We start from the raw sequence: 20,154 nt of genomic DNA on the forward strand, positions 1-20,154 counted from the left end.
GGGCGTGGCCGCACGATCACCCCTTCCGAGTGGGCGGGGCGTGGGAACAGGCGCGAGGGGCGGGGCGAGGCGTCGCCATGGGAACGGGCCCGGAAGTGTCGCGCGGACTCGGTGTCCCGTGAGCCCCCGCGCGCGGTTCCGGCGGGCCGGGCCGTGCCGGGATCGGGCCGGGAGCGGGGCCGGGATCGGGCCGGGCCGTGCCGGGATGGAGGCCGTGCCCCGCATGCCCATGATCTGGCTCGACCTCAAGGAGGCCGGCGAGTTCGCCTTCAACGCCGCCGTCAAGAAGGTGGGGCCGGCGGGGACGGGGCGGGGCCGGGAGGGAACCGGGGAGGTCCCGCTGCCTCCGGGGGGCCCGGGGCAGGAGGAACGGTGGGCGGGATGCCGGGGGGTCCCGGGAGCCGCCGGGGCTGGAGCTGGGGGTTTGGATCGGGGCGGGCGGCGAGGGACGGGAGGACGGGACCCTCCTGCACCGTGTCCGTGCCACCCCCGCGGGCCCCGGTGATTAATTAGTCACTTAATGAAGGGCCGTAAACAAACTCCGCCCCTATCCACCGCTTCCTGCGCCGCACAATTCATGGATGGGGAGGGCTGGGGGGGTCCCCATCCTTGTGTCGCTCCGCGCGCGGTTTTGCGGGGGACACGGGCGTGTCCTGGGAGTGTCCCCAGCGCACCTTGGGGCCGGGGGACGTTCTGTCCGCCCTTTGGTCCCTTTTCCGACCTCAGCCGTTCCCCGATCCCACTCCCCGAGCCGTCCGTGGGCGTGAAACTCCCCGGTGTCCGTGCAGTCCGGCCCGGTGTCCCGGTGTCCCCGGCGGCCGCTCCGGGGCCGCTCAGCCTCTCTCCTCTCCCAGTTCGTGCTGAAGAACTATGGGGAGAACCCGGAGAGCTACAACGAGGAGCTGCGGAAGCTGGAGCTGCTCCGGCAGGTGAGGAGGGACCCTGGGGTGGCCCTGGGGGGACCCTGGGGTGGCCCTGCCGCCCGAGCCCGTCCCTGCCGTCCCTGCCCGCCCGCAGAGCGCCGTCAGCGTGCCGCGGGACTTCGAGGGCTGCAGCACCCTGCGCAAGTACCTGGGGCAGCTGCACTTCCTGCAGAGCCGCATCCCCATGGGGCAGGGCCAGGAGGCCGCCGTGCCCGTCACATGGTGAGGGACGGGGTGGCATGGCATGGCATGGCATGGGGAATCCAGGATAGGGGATCTGGGATGGGCTCTTTGGGATGGGGGACTGGCATGGCAGGCTGGGGTGGGGGGTCTGGGATGGGATAGGGTATCTGGGATGTGGGATCTGGGATGGGGTATCTGGGATGTGGGATCTGGGATGGGGATCCAGGATGGGATGGGGGATTTGGGATATGGGGTTCAGGATGGGGAATCCAGCATAGGGGCATCTGGAATGGGCTAGGATGGAGTATCTGAGATGGGGGGTCCAGGATAGGATGGGATAGGATAGGGTATTGGGGATCTGGGATGGGGGATCCAGGATGGGGTATCTGGGAGGGAATGGGATGGGATGGGATGGGATGGGATGGGATGGGATGGGATGGGGTATCTGGGATGTGGGGCTGAGCCAGGCAGGATGTGGCCATGCCCATTCCCTGGGGAAGGGCTGCTCCAGGAACCCCCTGGGAATGTGGTCCTGCCCAGGGTGGCATTGGGGCGTCCCAGGAACCCCTTGGGGGATGACAGTGTCCTTCGTGTGGTGGCACAGGGGTGGCCCAGTGATGTCCTGGGGAGTGGGGTCCTGCCTGGGGTGGCACAGGGGTGGCCCAGGGCACCTGTGGGGAATGGGGTCCTGCCCTGGGGAGCCCTTGGGGAATGGGGTCTTGCAGAGGGGGTCCCAGGGACCCTTGGGGAACAGCGTTCCCAGTAATTCCTGCTCCTGGGGGAATCCCTGGTTGCTCCCTGTCCCGTGCCCCTGCCCCCAGGACTGAGATCTTCTCGGGCAAGGCGGTGACGCACGAGGACATCAAGTACGAGCAGGCCTGTGTCCTCTACAACCTGGGTGAGCCCCCGACTGCAGCAGCCCCGGGGCTCCCTGGCCCGAGCCCCCGTTCCCAGGGGTGCTGGGGTGTCCCTGCCCCGCTGAGCCCCCTGCTGTCCCCCCACAGGAGCCCTGCACTCCATGCTGGGAGCCATGGACAAGCGCGTGTCCGAGGAGGTAACGAGCCCTCTGTCCCACCCGGGCACTGCCAGCTGGGTGTGCTGGGCACTGGGGGGCACCTGGGCACTGCCAGCTGGGTGTGCTGGGCACTGGGGGCACCTGGGCACTGCCAGCTGGGTGTGCTGGGCACTGGGGGCACCTGGGCACTGCCAGCTGGGTGTGCTGGGCACTGGGGGCACCTGGGCACTGCCAGCTGGGTGTGCTGGGCACTGGGGGCACCTGGGCACTGCCAGCTGGGTGTGCTGGGCACTGGGGGCACCTGGGCACTGCCAGCTGGGTGTGCTGGGCACTGGGGGGAACCTGGGCACTGCCAGCTGGGTGTGCTGGGCACTGGGGGCACCTGGGCACTGCCAGCTGGGTGTGCTGGGCACTGGGGGGAACCTGGGCACTGCCAGCTGGGTGTGCTGGGCACTGGGGGCACCTGGGCACTGCCAGCTGGGTGTGCTGGGCACTGGAGGGAACCTGGGCACTGCCAGCTGGATGTGCTGGGCGCTGGGGGCACCTGGGCACTGCCAGCTGGGTGTGCTGGGCACTGGGGGGCACCTGGGCACTGCCAGCTGGGTGTGCTGGGCACTGGGGGGATCCTGGAACCTGTGGGCTTTGGGGTGTGCAGGCACAGGACATTGAGGGGCTGGAGAGCACCAGGAGGGGACTCAGGGGGACCCCTGGGGACAGGAGGGGACAGCCAGGGTCAGGCGCTGCTCCCAGGTGACAGGACAATAGGGAATGGCCTCAAGGGGAGGCTCAGGTGGATATTGGGAATGTTCCTCCTGGAAAAGGTTCTCCAGCCCTGGCCCAGCTGCCCAGGGCAGTGCTGGAGTCCCCGTTGCTGCAGGGATTTAAAAGCCCTGTGGATGTGGCGCTTGGGGACACGGTCAGGGGTGGCCTTGGCGGTGCTGGGGGCTGGGAAATGATTTCCCATGATCTGGGAAATCTTCTCCAAACCCAGCAATTCCATCCCCTCAGGGCATGAAGGTTTCCTGCACCCACTTCCAGTGTGCTGCCGGTGCCTTCACCTACCTGAGGGACCACTTCCCTCACTCCTACAGCGTGGACATGAGCCACCAGATCCTGAGCCTCAACATCAACCTCATGCTGGTAGGCGCTGGGGCACTGCTGGCAGGGGCTGGGGGCACTGCTGGCAGGGGCTGGGGCACTGGGACCCCCCCAGTGTGTCCATGGCGTTGGTGTTCCCCGTGCATCCGAGGGCACGGGACCCCAGTGTCCCCCAGGGGCTCTCTGCGGGGTCTGGGCTCTCTCCCAGCGTGGGGAAGGGAGGTTTTGGGGGCACTGGGGATCAGGGAAGGCTCAGTGCCGTTCCTGGGCTCTCCAGGCACCCTCAGGGCTGCCTGTGCCATGTTCACCCCTTGGGAAAGGGCTGAGCCCGTGGGCGCTGCCAGGGAGCTGGGCTGTCCCAGGGGTTGGGGGCATTCCACATTCCTCTCTTGTCCCCTGCAGGGCCAGGCACAGGAGTGTCTCCTGGAGAAGTCCATGCTGGACAACAGGAAGAGCTTCCTGGTGGCCCGGATCAGTGCCCAGGTGAGCCCCAGAGCTGCTCCCAGCCCAGCCCTGCTGCCCTGCTCCGGGACCAGGAGCTGCACAGGGGCTGGGCCAAGGCCTGCAGTGACAGGGCACAGGGAATGGGAGTACTGGGAGGGAATTCCTGGCTGTGAGGTGGGTGAGGAGCTGGGATGGAATTCCCAGAGCAGCTGTGGCTGCCCTTGGATCCCTGGCAGTGCCCAGGGCCAGGCTGGATGGGGCTGGGAGCAGCCTGGGCTGGTGACAGTCCCTGGCTGGGGTCCCAAACACATCCCGGAGTTCCCCAACAATTCCTGTGGGTGATGCAAGTCCTTGGGCTGGTGCTGGTGATTGCCCAGCCCTGCCCTGGTTCCCCTGGGACCTGGAGTTCTGGAGTTGTCCCCTGTCCCTCTGCACAGGTGGTGGATTACTACAAGGAGGCCTGCAGGGCCCTGGAGAACTCGGAGACAGCCTCGCTGCTGGGCAAGATCCAGAAGGACTGGAAGAAGCTGGTCCAAATGAAAATCTATTACTTTGCTGCTGTGGCCCACGTGAGTGAGGGGGAGCTGGGGCTGGGGGGCTCTGCCTGTGCCCCCACCCCACCTCGGGGTGCTCCTGCCAGCCCTGGAGCAGCCTGGCTGCTCCCTGGGGCTTTCCTGCCCCTCACAGCTCTGCCTGGAGTCACAGAGCTCTGATCCCAGTTTTCTTCCAGCTGCACATGGGGAAACAGGCTGAGGAGCAGCAGAAGTTTGGGGAGAGGGTGAGTGGGGCTGTGTCATCCCATTTCATCCTCTCCAGCCTCTGGATCGGGGTCCTGGGAAGGGGCTTGTGTCCTGGAGGAGGTTGGGTGTCCACAGCTGTGTCCTGTGTCCTGCCAGGGCCTGGCTGCTCTGGGAGGCCCATGGGGAGCTCTGGCCCCGTGCAGGGCCAGGGCAGTGCCCCCATGCCGACCCCAGCCCTGCTCTCCCACAGGTCATCTACTTCCAGAGCGCTCTGGACAAGCTCAACGAAGCCATCAAGCTGGCCAAGGTGTGTGCTGCCCTCTGGGGCTGGGGGCTTTCCCTCCCAGCTGGGCCCTGGGCTGCAGCAGCAGGGCTGGGGTCGGGTCCAGGGGCTCTCCAGGCCATTGGGAGTGCTTGGACACCGTTCCCACTCTGACTCCCACAGGGCCAGCCCGAGACCGTGCAGGAGGCTCTGAGGTTCACCATGGACGTCATTGGTGGGAAGTGAGTCTGTGGGACCCCCAGCGTGTCTCCATCCTTTTCCAGGGGTTGGGAATGTCGGTGGGCAGGGAGCCTGGGGAGTGTTCCAGGTGTCCTGATGTGCAGAGCCCAGCCCTGTGGATGGATGGATGGATGGATGGATGGATGGATGGATGGATGGATGGATGGACGGATGGACGGATGGATGGATGATGGACGGATGGATGGATGGATGGCTGGATGGATGGATGGATGGATGGATGGATGGATGGATGGATGGATGGATGGATGGCTGCTGTGGGAATTGCTGGAGCAATCCCAGGAGAGCCAGGGGGGCTGAGCCTGTTGGGAGCAAGCTTAGGGAGGCAGGAATGCCACCTGCTCCTTCTCTGCCAGCATCACTTCCCATTCCCAGGTACAATTCAGCCAAAAAGGACAACGACTTCATCTACCACGAGGCTGTGCCCGCGCTGGACACTCTGCAGTCTGTCAAAGGTCAGGGGGGCTTTGGGCCCTGGGGACAGGGACCTGCAGGGATTGAGGGGAGCAGCCCTGGGGACAGGGACCTGCTGGCATTGAGGGGAGCAGCCCTGGGGACAGGGACTGGCTGGCATTGAGGGGAGCAGCCCTGGGGACAGGGACCTGCTGGGATTGAGGGGAGCAGCCCTGGGGACAGGGACCTGCAGGGATTGAGGGGAGCAGCCCTGGGGACAGGGAGCTGCTGGCATTGAGGGGAGCAGCCCCGGGGACAGGGAGCTGCTGGCATTGAGGGGAGCAGCCCTTTGGGAGCTGTCCCAGCCCGGGTGTGTCCCTCAGGTGCCCCCTTGGTGAAGGCTCTGCCCGTGAACCCCACGGACCCCGCGGTCACCGGCCCCGACATCTTTGCCAAGCTGGTGCCCATGGCTGCCCACGAGGCCTCGTCCCTGTACAGGTGTGTCCTGCTCAGCCCTGCAGGTGTGTCTGGGCTGGGGCTGTGAGCCTGCGGGTGTCTCCCTGCGCTCACGCACCGCTCTGCTCTGTCTGTGCCAGCGAGGAGAAGGCCAAGCTGCTGCGGGACGTGATGGCCAAGATCGAAGCCAAGAACGAAGTGCTGGAGTACGTGAGGGGCCCGGCCCTTCTGCCCCACGGGGTCCCACTGCTCCTGAGCCTCCGGAGCGGGGACACTGCCACCCCTCAGGGGCCCCTCTGTGTCCCACAGCCAGTTCATGGACTCCATGCAGCTGGACCCCGAGACCGTGGACAACCTGGACATGTACAACCACATCCCGCCCGTGCTGATGGAGAAATGCGCCGCGCTCAGCGTGCGCCCCGACACCGTGCGCAACCTCGTGCAGTCCATGCAGGGTGAGGGGCTGGGGGGCTGGCACCGCTCCCTGCCTGGGGCTGGGGGCCTGGGGCCAGCATTATTCCCAAGGTGTTGGGAATGTTCCCGCCGATGGCTGGTTCTGTACTGGCACCAATTCCTGAAGCCCAAAGCCCGTGGGATGGGAGGGGGGTTGACTGGGCTGCCGTGTCCCTCCTCTGGCTGCCCACAGCCGGGTTTATCCTGGAGCTGCCGCGTCCGTGCCCGGTGCACGCCCGGGCAGCCAGGAGGCGGCCCCACGCCCACCACTCCCCGTGCCTCCCCAGTGCTCTCCGGGGTTTTCACGGACGTGGAGGCCTCGCTGAAGGAGATCCGGGACCTGCTGGAGGAGGACGAGGCGCAGGAGCGCAAGCTGCAGGAGCTGCTGGGGAGGGTCCCGCCGGCCCCCGCCTCCCCCCCGGGGCTGGCCGAGGTCAGCAAGGAGTGCTCCAAGTACCTGGAGCTGCACGAGAAGGCGAGTTTCACCAACACCGAGCTGCACCGCGCCATGAACCTGCACCTGGGCAACCTGCGCCTGCTCGGCGGGCCCCTGGAGCAGGTGCGGGCTGCGCTGCCCACCCCCACGCTCTCCGAAGGTGAGTGCTGCCCTGGGGGCTGGCAGTGTCCCCTGGGCTGGGGGAGGCAGGGCTGTGCCCTGTGTGTGTCCCCAGGCTGGGGGAGGCAGGGCTGTGCCCTTTGTGTGTGTGTGTCCCCTCTGGGCTGGGGGAGGCAGGGCTGTGCCCTGTGTGTGTCCCCTCTGGGCTGGGGGAGGCAGGGCTGTGCCCTTTGTGTCCCCCAGGAGACCGGCAGTGCCCCTGTCCCTCTCCATGCCCGCTGGATGTCCCCATGTGTCACCTGGCACTGGCACCATCTGTGTCAGCGTGGTGGGGGCTTGTCCCCAGGGAACGTGCAGAGTGGGTCCTGTTTGGGGACAGAGGGGACAGCAGCTGTCCCAGCCAAGGCCTGGCCCTGCAGATCCCACCCTGTTTGGGGACAGAGGGGACAGCAGCTGTCCCAGCCAAGGCCTGGCCCTGCAGATCCCACCCTGTTTGGGGACAGAGGGGACAGCAGCTGTCCCAGCCAAGGCTGGCTCCGCAGTTCCCACCCCGCGGGTTCCCTGCGGTTCCTGGGCCCCGCCCCTGACCCCGCCCCACCCCCAGACGACAAACAGGTGCTGCAGAACCTGAAGCGGATCCTGGCCAAGGTGCAGGAGATGCGGGACCAGCGGATGTCCCTGGAGCAGCAGCTGCGGGAGATGATCCAGAGGGACGACATCACCACCTCGCTGGTCACCACCGACCGCTCCGAGATGAAGGTGGGCCTGGGGACGCCCCCTTGGGGGCTGCTCTGTCCCGCAGCCCCACAGACCCTCCCGTGTCCCCACAGAAGCTCTTTGAGGAGCAGCTGAAGAAGTACGACCAGCTCAAGGTGTACCTGGAGCAGAACCTGGCTGCCCAGGAGAACGTGCTCAAGGCCCTGACCGACGCCAACGTCAAATACGCGGCCGTGCGCAAGGCCCTGGCCGAGGTGGAGCACAAGTGAGTGGGGAGGGGGCTCTCAGTGCCCAGGAACAGCCCCCACCCTCTGGGACAGGTGTGAGGCCACCACCATCTTGTCCTGTCCCACCCCACTGCTGGGGCTGTGGTGGCTTTGTCTGTCCTTGTGCCCATCCCAGTGGGAACCAGGGGGTCCCACAGGTGCCTGGAGCTGGGTGCCCACCTTTACCCTGGCACTGCGTCCTGCTGAGTCCCTCCGTGCCCTGTCCCAGGTGGAACACGACCGTGCAGACCCTGGTGGCCTCCTACGAGGCCTATGAGGACCTGATGAAGAAGTCCCAGGAGGGGAAGGATTTCTACACGGACCTGGAGGGGAAGGCGGCCAAGCTGCTGGAGCGGGCACGGGCAGCGTGCCAGGCCAGCGAGGCACACCGGCAGCAGCTGCTGGAGAGGTGGGTGGGCACAGAGACCCCCGGGGGCAGAAGGGCCCTGGGAGCTGTGGGTGGGGGGCTGTGGGCAATGGCAGGGCTGCCGGTGCCCGTGGGGCAGCGCGGGGCAGCACCCAGCCCCACACCACGCCCCCTGTCCCCCCAGGGAGCTGAAGAAGCAGCCGCCCCCCCCGGCCCACGGCCCCCAAGCCCCCCCTGCAGAAGAAGCCGCTGGACGAGGCCGGGGGCCCCGAGGCGGCCGAGCTGGGCTCGCTGGCGCTGCAGGAGCTGCCGGAGGAGCTGCGGAGCCTCCCCCCGGAGCTGCTGCCCGCGCCCCTGGCGCAGCTGCCGCCCCCGGCGCTGGCCGCCCTGCCCGGGGGGCTGCGGCCCGCCGAGCCCTTCCTGCTGCCGGCGGGGGTGGCCAGCGCCCCGCTGCCCCCGCTGGCCCCCGCGCCGCCCTTCCCGGGCCACTACCGCCTGCCCGCGGCTCCCGCCGTGCCCGGGCCCTTCCCCGCCCCCGGGGGCGTCCCGGGGCAGCTCCTGCAGCCCTCGGCCCCGGCCGGCCCCGCCGCGCCCCAGCTCTTCCCGGCCGCGCCGCTGATCCGCGCCCCGGCTCAGCCGCCCTTCGTGGGGAGCCCCCACGCCGTACCCCCGCGCTCGTCCCCCCAGCACGGGGCCCTGCCCGCCCCCGCCTACGCCCTGGCCCAGCCCGGCCCGGCCCCCGCCCCGCTCCGCCCGCCCGTGCCCGGGGCGGCGCCCGCGGGGGCCCAGCCGGGGCTGGGGGGCCACGAGCCCCCGGGCGCCCGCCCGGCCACCACCACGGTGGACAGCGTGCAGGCGCCCATCCCCAGCTGCTCCGCGCCGCCCCGGGGCCCGTTCCTGCCCGCCCAGCGCCCGGCGGGGCCCTCGGCGCCCTTCCCCTACGCGGCGGGGGCGGTGCAGCCCTTCGGGGCGCCGGCCCCGGCCCCCTTCCCCCCGGCGCAGCCCCCGCCCGCCTTCGCCCAGGGCCCGCAGCAGTTCCCGCCGGGCCCGTTCCTGCCCCCGGGCCGAGCCCGGGCCCCTCTGCCCTTCCAGCCGCCCCCGCGAGTGCCCCCGGCCCCGTTCCCCCAGCAGCAGCAGCAGCAGCGTTTCACCGCCCCGGGGGCGCCGCTGCCCCCGCCGGCCCCAGCGCAGCCCCCGCAGCTCTACCAGCTCCCCGGGCAGGAGCAGCTGCCCCCCGCGGGCCTGGCCCCGCACCCCGGGCCCGTGCCCTTCCCCAGGCCCCCCGCCCCGAGCGGCGCCCCGGCCCTGGGGGGGCTCCAGCCGGCGCCCCCCGCGTCCCCCGCGCTGCCCTTCTGCCCCAGCCCGGCTCCCCCCGGGGCTCAGCTGCCCCCCGGCACCGGGGCCCTGGCTGCGCCCGCCGCTCCCGCCCCGCCCAGCCAGGCCCCTTCTCCCGGGCCGCTGCCGGGGGCCGTGGCGGTCCCGCGCCCGCTGGTGCCGTCCCCGGCGCCGTCCCCGTCCCCGGCGCTGCCCGTGCAGCCCCCGGCGCCGCGGCCGCCCCCGGCGCTGCCCCCGGCGGGCCCCGCGGAGCCGCCGTTCCCGCGGCAGAGCCCCTGCCCCGCCGACCTGCTGTCGTCCAGCCCCGAGAGCCAGCCCGGCGGCTCGGCCGCGCCCGGGGGGCTGCTGCAGCCCACCAAGGCGGGCCCGCAGGAGGGGCAGCGGCCCCGGGCCGTGCAGCTCATCGAGGCCGACCCGTACGCGGAGCCCGAGCGCGTGCGGCGGCTGCTGGCGGAGCTGGAGCGGTTCCGCGGCCTGGCCGAGCGCCTGGAGCGGCCCGCGCCCGGCGGCGGCTCCGAGCTGGACGCGCTCTGGAAGGAGCTGCAGGAGGCGCAGGAGCGCGACGCCCGGCAGCGCTCCATCGCCATCGCCCGCTGCTACTCCATGAAGAACCGGCACCAGGACATCATGCCCTACGACCGCAACCGCGTCGTGCTGCGCTCGGGCAAGGACGACTACATCAACGCCAGCCGCGTGGAGGACCTGTCCCCGTACTGCCCCGCGCTCATCGCCACGCAGGCCCCGCTGCTCGGCACCGCCGCCGACTTCTGGCTCATGATCTACGAGCAGAAGGTGTCCGTGGTGGTCATGCTCGTGTCCGAGCAGGAGCTGGACAAGGTGCGTTCCGTTCCGTCCCGTCCCGGGTTCGGGCCGCGCTGCCCGGTGCCCTGCGCGGCCCGAGGCTCCCCGGCCGTGCTGACGGCCCGTTCCCCGGCAGAAGGTGCTCCGGTACTTCCCGTCGGAGCGGGGCCAGCCCGTGGCGCACGGGCCCCTGAGCGTGGTGCTCACCAGCCTGAGGGTGACCCCCACGCACGTGGAGCGGATGCTGACGCTGCAGTACCGGGACCAGAGCCTCAAACGCACCGTGGCCCACCTCCAGTTCACCTCCTGGCCTGAGCTGTACGTGGAGGGACAAAGGGGGGCTTGGGGGATCCTGGGAGCCCTGATCTGCGGGGTTGGTTCTGGGACCTCGGCTGTGGGACTGGGGAGGGTGTTTGGGCAGCCCTGACCCGTGGTGGGGGGCTGAGTGCAGAGCCCCCCAGCGAGTGTGTGCTCCCCACGCCAGGGGCCTGCCCGACAGCAAGGGGAGCCTCCTGCGCTTCATCCAGGAGGTGCACGGCCACTACCTGCACCAGCGGCCGCTGCACACACCGGTGGTGGTGCACTGCAGGTGAGCGGGGCCGGGGCAGAGAGCGGGGGGCTCCCCATCCTGTCCCGGTCTGTCACTGCTCGGGGTGTCTCCGCAGCTCCGGCGTGGGCCGCACCGGCGCCTTCTGCCTGCTGTACGCGGCCGTGCAGGAGGTGGAGGCCGGGAACGGCATCCCGGACCTGGCGCAGCTGGTGCGGCGGATGCGGCAGCAGCGCAAGCACATGCTGCAGGAGAAGGTACTGCGTACTGCGGGGGGCTGCGGGCCCGGGGGCGGGGGGCTGCACCCCCGGCCCTCACCGTGTGCCCTCCCCTGTCCCCTGCAGCTGCACCTCAAGTTCTGCTTCGAGGCCGTGCTGCTCCACGCCGAGCAGGTGCTGCTGCGCCACGGCGTGGGCGGCCCCAGCCTGGCCAAGCCCCCCAACAGCACCTCGCCCAAGGTGGGTGTGGGGGCGGGCCGGGGGGCTCTGGGGAGCCCTGCCGCTGCCGGGGCTCACGGCGCCGCTGTCCCCCAGCTGTACTTCCAGCAGGACCCGCAGGACCTGGTGCTGGGGGGGGACGTGCCCATCAGCTCCATCCAGGCCACCATCGCCAAGCTCAGCATCAAGCCGGGGGCGCCCAGCGCCGAGCCCGGGGAGGGCTGGGGGGCGGAGCCCGGCCCCGCTGCGCAGCCCGTGGAGCCCGAGGTGCCGCTGCCCGTCCCGGACGGCCTCGTGGACGGCGTCGGTGCCCCCGAGCCCCCCGCCCCGAGGCCGCCCCTCCCCGAGGCACCGGCTGACACTGAGAGCACCAACCACGTCGGGGTGGGGGAGAGCCCCGAGGGGCCGGGGGGGCCGCCGGAGCCCCCCGCTGCCCCCCCGGCCTCCTCCTCCTCCTCCCTGGAGCTCCTGGCCTCGCTGACGCCCGAGGCCTTCAGCCTGGACGCGTCCCTCAAGGGCAAGCAGCGCATGAACAAGCAGAACTTCCTGCAGGCGCAGCCGGGCGAGGGGCTCCGGGCGCCCCGGCCCAGCGACGACCCCCTCAGCATGCTCGACCCCCTCTGGACCCTCAACAAGGCGTGAGGGGGGCGGGGGCCCCCCGGCCCCCAGCCCCACTTTGTTTGACTCCGGGTAGAACTGACTTTTTCAGCTCTTTGCTACTAAAATAAAGCGAGTTTATCTGCAGGGCCGGGCCCTGGTGCTGGCGGCGCGGGGGGGTCAGGGCCGGGCCAGGCTCGGGTTAGTTCCGTTTAATGGATGTTCCGCACACGTTATAAAACACGATCGGTACAAAAAGCGTCCCCTGTACAGCACAAAGGTACAGCTGGGCGAAGGCCACCCGCGGGGGCTGGGCCGGGGTCCCGGGGGTCCCCCCGCCCCGGCCGGCGCCGCCCCTACAATCACCGGGGGTCGAGAACGGGCGCTTCGGGGCAGGGGGACGGGCCGGGAGCCCCGGGGCTGCAGCGGGGCCCGGCCCGTGCTCGGGGGAGCCCCGGGGCTGCCCCGTTCCTGGCTGTGCTCGTTGGTCCCGCTGTGCCCCGCTGGGTCCCTCCCAGCGCCCGCTCCCAACCTGAGAAAAGCCTCCTCTGGCCCCGCAGCGGGAGGAGGAGGAGGAAGGGGAGGAGGAGGAAGGTGCTATTGCTGCAGCCGGGGCGCAGGAGGGAGCCGGGCAGGGCAGCTGTGCCAGGGCACGGCGAGGGCAGCGCTGCCGGGGCTGGGCCCCCGCGCCCCCCCTCCCAATAAATAACTATTTACAGCGTATAAATAAATAGAGTGGGGGCAGCTGCGGCCCCGGGCGGGATCGGGCGGGCCCTGCCGCGCCCTAAGGCACGTGGGGGCCGAGCCGCGCCCGCGACGGGCCGGTCCTGGTCCCGGTCCCGGTGCTCTCCCGGCTTCCACCCGGGGCCGGGGCTGGCCGAGGGCCGCTCTGTGTCCCGGGGTGGGACAGCCACCGCTGTGTGTCCGGCCCGGGAGCCAGCACACTGTCCCCGCTCTGCCCTGTCCCGCCCCGCGTCCCTCCGCACCATCGCTGCCGGGGGCCCCGAGACCGCTTGGAAGATTCCGGAGCGGGGACAGCACGGGAGGGCGGCGGCCCCCGCCCCGCTCGGTGACCGGAGCCGTTCCGGTGGCGCGGATGGACGCACGGAGCCCGCGGCCCCCGTCCGGCACAGCCCCAGCCCCGCCTCAGTCCCCTTCTCCTGCTCAGTCCAACTTCTCCAGCACCGAGGGCACGTAGACCAGGCTGAGCTCGCTGCCGAAGTTGCAGACGATGGCGGCGTTCTCCAGCACCAGGATCTGCCGCGCCGGCTGCGACTCGTTGCTCTTGCCCAGGTAGACGGTCTGGAGCAGGTCCCCGTAGCCGATGTCCCAGAAGGACACGCAGCCCTGGCCCCCCGTCACCAGCAGGTTGTCCGAGATGACGCCCAGGCTGGCGCCGCAGCCCAGCTCCTGCGGGACGGAGGGGAGAGCTGAGCTCTGGGATCGGGAGCCGAGCTCCGAGGACTGGAGCGGGACAGAGGTGAGAGCTGAGCTCCGGGGGTCAGAACCGAGCTCTGAGGGTAGAGAGCTGAGCTCCGGGGTTGGGAGCGGGGCAGAGCTAGACCCTGCGTGACCGGAGCCTTTTCCTGGGACAGGGAGGCTGTTCCAAGCGTGCCCAGCTGAAACACGAGCTCTGCAGCCTCCAAGCGCAGCTGAGGTGTCTGCAGGGTCTGGTGGGGGCCTGGAAAAACCAGGAGGGCCCCTGAGGGTGTGAGCTGGGCAAGGGCTCAGCCTGGAGAGAAGGAGGCTCAGGAGGCACCTTGTGGCTCTGCACAGCTCCTGACAGGAGGGAACAGCTGTGGGGCGGTTGGGAACAGGGACAGGAGGAGAGGGAATGGCCTCAGGCCGGGCTGGGGAGCCTCAGGGGGTACATCAGCAGGAATTTCCCCATGGAAAGGGTGATGAGACTTCAGAAGGGGCTGCCCAGGGTAGCAGAGCAGTGTCCTGCCCTGGAAGGATTTAAAATCCCTGTGGATGTGGCACCTGTGGACACAATCAGTGGTGGCCTTGGCAGCGCAGGGGTTGGACTCCAGGGTCTCCAAGGGTTTTCCCACCCGGGCAATTCCTGGTTAACCCTCCCAGGTCGCACCTGCTGGATGGAGTAGAGCTTGACGCCCGAGCTGCGGTCCCAGATGCTGATGACGTCGTCCAGGCCGCTGCTGATGACGCAGGAGGTGGTGCAGGTCAGCGAGGTGACGTCCCCGCGGTGCGCGAACATGTGGCTGACGCGGCTGCCCGTCAGCACGTCCCACAGGCAGATGGCCCCGTCCTGGCCGCCGCTGGCCAGCACCATGGTCTGCAGGACAGCGGGGACACCTCAGTGCCGGGGCACACGCGGTGCCACCAATGCTCCCGATGCAGGGGAGCGAGCGGGGCTGCACCCTGCGCTGCCAGCCCAGGGATTCCATGCCCGTTCCCTGTGCCTGAGCAGGCTGGGGGAACAGAGCCCAGGAACCCCAGTGCAGAGGCACCCGAGGTCACCTCTGTGCAGTGGGAGAGCACCTGGGGGCACTCGCACTGTAGGGAGCACAAGGGGGACCCCCACTCCTCCTGGCACTGGGACAGAGCCTCCCTGGGGGCTCAGGCCCCGTTTCAGGCCTGCTCAGCCCCAGCTCGCAGTGCAGGGACAGGGATTCCCTGCTCCAGAAGGACAGAGGAGCAAGAGATCTCCAGGAAAAGAGATTGCTGAGCTCACAGAGAACTGGGGGGGAAACTCTGGCTTGGCCAGTGAGAGATGGAGGGGGCCAGATGGGTGCCTCCAGCTGAACCACTGGCTCAGGGATGGGAGCAGGGACGGGCTGAGGTGTGATCTCAGCGTGGGCTCAGGTATCAGCTCAGTGTGAGGGCTCAGGCCCAGCAGCTGCCCGTACCTGGTCGATGTACACGGCCGTGATGGCTCCCGAGTGGCCCTGCAGGGTGAACAGGCAGCACGAGTCCTCCAGCCGGAACACCTGGGGCAGGAGAGGCCCGAGTGAGGCTCTGGGGCCACCTGGGCTCTGGGTGGTGCCACCTGAGCTCCCATGGCACAGCAGGTCCCACCTGGTCCCACCGTGCACAGCCAGAGCCTGCCTGTGGTGCCAGGGGGTGCAGGGCAGGGCATGGCTGGTGGGCAGTGCCAGGGTGGCCACAGGGCAGTGACTGCATAGGGGAAGGGGAGAAGGGACACCCCAGAACCTGGGTCTGCCACTCAGGGAATGTCACAGCAGCCTCATGGAATGCTCCAGGCTGGGGACACAGGAGCTGGAAAGACCCTGGGGTGCTGGTGGACGTGACCCAGATGAGCAAGAGGCCAATGGCTCCTGGATTTTGTGTCAAAATACTGTGGCTGCAAGATCAGGGCAGGGATTGTCCCTTTGTGCTGGCCCTGCTGAAGGGCCTCAGATCCTGGGGGCTGCTTTGGGTCCCCCCGACAGGAAGACCTGGAGGGGCTGGAGCGTGTCCAGGGAAGGGAACGGAGCTGGGAAGGGTTTGGAGCCCCAGGAGAGGCTGAGGGAGCTGGGAAGGGGCTCAGCCTGGAGCAAAGGGGTCTCAGGAGGGACCTTGTGGCTCTGCACAGCTCCTGACAGGAGGGGACAGTCGGGGTGGTTGGGTTCCGCTCCAGGGAACAGGGACAGGAGGAAAGGGAGGTTTAGGCTGGATATTGGGAAAACTCCTTTGTGGGAAAGGTGATCCGGCATTGGAAGGGGCTGCCAGGGCAGTGGTGGAGTCCCCATCCCTGAAGGGATTTTAAAGCCATGTGGATGTGGCACTTGGGGACATGGGTTTGTGGTGGCCTTGGCACTGCTGGGCACTGGCTGGACTCGACAATCTTGAAGAGCTTTCCCAGCCTCAGTGACTCCATCCCATTCCCGAGGCACGAGGGTCCCACACTCAGCTCAGGGTGACATTCTGGGCTCTGTCCTTGGACTTCTCGGTGAACAGATCCCACAGAACTCCCAGCTCCCCCTCCCTGCCCCGCTGTCCCTGCCCATCCATCCCTGCCCCGCTCACCCTGAGCGTGTGGTCCTGGCTGTCCCTCCCTGTCCCTCCCTGCCCCACTGTCCCTGCCCATCCATCCCTGTTCCGCTCACCCCGAGCGTGTGGTCCTGCCTGTCCCTCCCTGTCCCGCTGTCCCTGCCCCGCTGTCCCTGTGTCCCGCTCACCCTGAGAGTGTGGTCCTGGCTGTCCCTCCCTGTCCCGCTGTCCCTGCCCGGGTGTCCCTGTCCCGCTCACCCTGAGCGTGTGGTCCTGGCTGTCCCTCCCTGCCCATCCATCCCTGTCCCGCTCACCCTGAGCGTGTGGTCCTGGCTGTCCCTCCCTGTCCCGCTGTCCCTGCCCATCCATCCCTGCCCTGCTCACCCCGAGCGTGTCGTCCTGGCTGTCCCTCCCTGTCCCTCCCTGTCCCTCCCTGTCCCACTGTCCCTGCCCATCCATCCCTGTCCCGCTCACCCTGAGCGTGTGGTCCTGGCTGTCCCTGCCTGCCCCGCTGTCCCTGCCCGGGTGTCCCTGTCCCGCTCACCCTGAGCGTGTGGTCCTGGCTGTCCCTCCCTGCCCATCCATCCCTGTCCCGCTCACCCTGAGCGTGTGGTCCTGGCTGTCCCTGCCTGCCCCGCTGTCCCTGCCCGGGTGTCCCTGCCCCGCTCACCCTGAGCGTGTGGTCCTGGCTGCCGGTGACGAGGCGGCCGGCCGCGGCCCTCAGCGCGGTGATGGGTTTGTGGTGCGCGCACGCCACGCTGTGCGTGAGGCGGCAGCGCAGCCCCGCGGCCCCGCGGCTCAGCTCCGGCGACGGCGGCAGGCTGCTCCTGCCCGGGCCTCCTGCGGGACACACGGGGTCAGAGAGAGGGGTCTGGGTGCTGGGAACCGGGGAACTGGGGCTGGGAATGGGTGGGAATCTATAAAATCAGAGCGGTTTTGGGAAAGCTGCAAAAGGCAGGCCCCAGACTCAGATACAGCAGAACTGTGAGCAGAGCTAAGCAACAGTCGTGAGTTAGGTCAGCAGAAAAATTATTTAAACTGTAGAAAAAGCAAGGGCAAACAGAACAATGGCCTGTGTATTAACGTTTGTCTGAATAACTCTCTAAGCTGCAGAAAGTTTATCTAGCAAGATATTAAGAAGGTTAAAGCTTAATAATGGAGCTCTGTGCGTTGTGTTTTAAGGCTTACAAGCAGGTATTGTATTTGAAATAAGCAAGCATTGTTTAACCAAAGGTACATGTGCTTATGGTGGTTGGATAGAACCACTGTCAATATGCTTTTGCTTCGTGTGATTGGTTAAGAAGCTTATAAAGTAAGTTGTAACATTAAGTTTTTTGGTCTGCTGCCTGGATTGTGAGCTGCTGGCATCTTCCCATTGTCATAATCATGTAATGAGAGTGATGCTGAAAAATAAACAGCTTGAGGAACTTTCCACAGCAGCCCCATCTCGTTCGTGGTCTGTAAATAACCCCCCTGCCAGTGTCAGGAATGCAGCTGAGAACAACTTGTGCTAAGGACAGCTGAGTGAGGGTCTCAACAGCATCAGAGAATTCCAGACTGGTTTGGGATGGAAGAGCCCTTAAAGCCCATCCAGTCCCACACCCCACCTGCCAGGGTGCCCAGCACAGGAGCTCCCTCAGCTCAGCACAGCTCTGGGTGTTCTGGAGCAGTTACCACCAAAGCTGAAGGGGCTGTGAGGAGGAGGAAGGCTCAGCTGCAGGGAGGGGAAGGCAGGAGCCCAGGGCACTGCACTGACGTTCCAACACTGCTCACCTCGGAACTGCAGGTGGTTCAAGGCCGTGTGTGTCTCCAGAGAGAAGAAATCCAAGGAGCCGTTCAGGCGGGCAGCCACGATCCTGAGGGACAGAGGTGGGGCTGAGAGAGGCCCTTCCCCGAGCCCCAAACCTGGGAACACCCCCAGGCCAAGCACAGACCCCCCACCCCCGGGAGGGGGCTGCACAGAGCTGGGCTGGGACACTGGACACAGCTCTGAGTGGAATGGACAATGGCAGTGCCTCTGAACTGGACAGCTCAGAATGGAATGGACAATGGCAGTGCCTCTGAACTGGACAGCTCAGAATGGACTGGACAATGGCAGTGCCTCTGAACTGGACAGCTCAGAATGGACTGGACAATGGCAGTGCCTCTGAACTGGACACAGCTCTGAGTGGAATGGACAATGGCAGTGCCTCTGAACTGGACAGCTCAGAATGGACTGGACAATGGCAGTGCCTCTGAACTGGACACAGCTCAGAATGGAATGGACAATGGCAGTGCCTCTGAACTGGACACAGCTCTGAGTGGACTGGACAACGGCAGTGCCTCTGAACTGGACAGCTCAGAATGGAATGGACAATGGCAGTGCCTCTGAACTGGACACAGCTCTGAATGGACAATGGCAGTGCCTCTGAACTGGACACAGCTCTGAATGGACAATGGCAGTGCCTCTGAACTGGACACAGCTTTGAATGGACAACAGCAGTGCCTCTGAACTGGACACAGCTCTGAATGGAATGGACAATGGCAGTGCCTCTGAACAGCAGTGACCCAAAGGTGTCCCAGCCTTGGACGTTCAGCTACTGACATCACTGAGGGCAGAAGAAGTGGCTGCTGGAGCATTCCTGGAGCCAGGAAAGCTGGTGAAAGGTGGATACACAGAGGATTAGGCTGGATGTGAGGTTGGATAGCAAGCAAAGGTGGTTAGACACTGAATGGGCTCCCCTGGGAATGGTGACAGCTCCAACCCTGCCAGAGCTCAGGAGTGCTTGGACAAAGCTCTAAGGCACAGGGTGGGGTTGCTGGGGTGTCTTGGGCAGGGCCAGGGGTTGGACTCCATGATCCCTGGGGGCCCTTCCAGCTCAGGACACTCCATGACACTGATTCCAGGGAGGAGACATTCCAGCTGAGCCTCTGCTGCTGGGAGCTGCCGTGGAGGTTGGGGCTGAGGATCTCCCAGCACCTGCACAAGGAGTCACCTGTTGTTGAGGAAGACGAGGACGGTGATGCCGGATTGTCCTTCATCATTGCTGCTGCGGAGGGTCCCCTCGATGGCATCCCATACCTGGGGAGGAGGGGGCACTGTGGTGACACTGGCCACAGGGACCTGGGATCCTGAACAGCTCTGTGTGCCCTGCTCCCGGCCCCTGAGCTGAGTGAGCAGTCACAGCTCCCTGTGCCAGGCTGTGTGACCTCCTGCTTCCCATTGCTGTGTCCCTGCTCCTCATCTCCACCTCCCATTACTGCATCTCTGCTCATCTCCACCCTCTTGTTACTGCATCCCTGCTCCTCATCTTCACTCTCCTGTTACTGCATCCCCGCTCTTCATCTCCACCTCTCTGTTAGTGCAACCCCGCTCCTCATCTCCACCTCCCATTACTGCATTCCTGCTCCTCATCTCCACCCTCCTGTTACTGTGTCCCTGTTCCTTCTCTCCACCTCTGTTACTGTGTGCTTGTTCCTCATCTCCACCTCTCTGCTCCTGTGTCCCTGCTCCTCACCTCCACCCTCCCGTTACTGCGCCCCACTCATCTACACCTCTGTTACTGTGTACCCCTTCATCTCCATCTCCCTGTTACTGTGTCCCCGTTCCTCCTCTCCACCTCCCTGTTACTGTGTCCCTATTCCTGACCTCCACCCTCCTGTTACTGCGTCCCTGTTCCTCATCCCCACCTTCCCCTCGGCGTCCCTGCCCATCTCCACCTCCCATTACTGTGTCCCCACTCCTCACCTCCAGCTTGCCGTTGCTCCTGCCAGCCACGATGAGGTTCCCCTGCAGCTCCAGGCTCCAGATGGAGCTCTCCAGGTCCCCTCCCCAGGACGGCGGGGGCGAGGATTTGTCGCAGCTCTCGTCCCCGCCGCAGCCGCCCTCGTCCCCCCCGCAGGCCGGGGCGCGGCCGCCGCTCCCGCAGAGCCCGGCGGGGCCGTGCGGGGCCGGGAGCCCCGGGAAGGAGCCGTTCCTGCAGCCGGAGCCGCCGTGCTCCTCGTACACCTTCCCCACCAGGCTGCTGAAGTCGTAGCCCGAGTCCTTGCGGCGCGCGCCCACCGCCCGCAGCCGCGGCTCCGGCTCGGCCTTGGCGTGCTCCAGGAAGTTGGTGTCGATCAGGGAGGTCAGGTCGGGCTGGTCGCAGAACAGCGGCGGCTGCGGGGGCCCCAGCAGCCGTTTCAGCTGGTGGCTGCTCTCAAAGGAGTCCTCCGGGCCGTTCTTGCCGTCCGGGCTGGCGTCCCAGCCCTCCTGGTAGTCGAAGATGCCGCTGCTGTCCCGGCGCAGCCTGCAAGGAGGGACGGAGCTGAGCCCCTGGCTGTGGGCTGCCTCCCGGGAGCGCTGTGGGGCTGCGGGGACACGGCCAGGCCGT

The 20,154-nt window shown here is 67.4% G+C and overlaps 2 protein-coding genes across 2 annotated transcripts in view; one reads left to right on the forward strand and one right to left on the reverse strand.

The window, feature by feature from the left end:
* The first annotated feature begins 139 nt into the window (after positions 1–139).
* On the forward strand, positions 140–11,995 carry PTPN23 (protein tyrosine phosphatase non-receptor type 23). Its single transcript, XM_059489922.1, is given in 27 exon segments — positions 140–289; positions 855–929; positions 1,018–1,145; positions 1,928–2,004; positions 2,111–2,160; positions 3,130–3,261; positions 3,622–3,702; positions 4,101–4,232; positions 4,394–4,441; positions 4,654–4,710; positions 4,849–4,907; positions 5,299–5,378; positions 5,700–5,814; positions 5,913–5,978; positions 6,082–6,227; positions 6,513–6,821; positions 7,386–7,540; positions 7,612–7,763; positions 7,994–8,173; positions 8,316–8,334; positions 8,336–10,303; positions 10,404–10,585; positions 10,752–10,856; positions 10,933–11,071; positions 11,159–11,272; positions 11,348–11,690; positions 11,693–11,995. Coding segments are annotated over 27 exon segments (5,283 nt in total). The 5' UTR covers positions 140–205; the 3' UTR covers positions 11,980–11,995.
* Positions 11,996–12,061: 66 nt separating this feature from the next.
* SCAP (SREBF chaperone) overlaps positions 12,062–20,154 on the reverse strand; it is a 58,913-nt gene continuing 50,820 nt past the window's right edge. Inside the window, exons 17-23 of the mRNA XM_059490030.1 lie at positions 19,530–20,070; positions 18,778–18,863; positions 17,576–17,658; positions 16,473–16,642; positions 14,719–14,799; positions 13,938–14,144; positions 12,062–13,258 (exon numbers count right to left, since the gene is read on the reverse strand). Of these exons, the coding sequence (XP_059346013.1) occupies positions 13,013–13,258; positions 13,938–14,144; positions 14,719–14,799; positions 16,473–16,642; positions 17,576–17,658; positions 18,778–18,863; positions 19,530–20,070 (1,414 nt within the window). The 3' untranslated portion in view covers positions 12,062–13,012. The remainder of the gene's footprint in view (positions 13,259–13,937; positions 14,145–14,718; positions 14,800–16,472; positions 16,643–17,575; positions 17,659–18,777; positions 18,864–19,529; positions 20,071–20,154) is intronic.

Source organism: Ammospiza nelsoni, chromosome 1, assembly GCF_027579445.1.
Source record: "Ammospiza nelsoni isolate bAmmNel1 chromosome 1, bAmmNel1.pri, whole genome shotgun sequence".
Classification (NCBI taxonomy): domain Eukaryota; kingdom Metazoa; phylum Chordata; class Aves; order Passeriformes; family Passerellidae; genus Ammospiza; species Ammospiza nelsoni.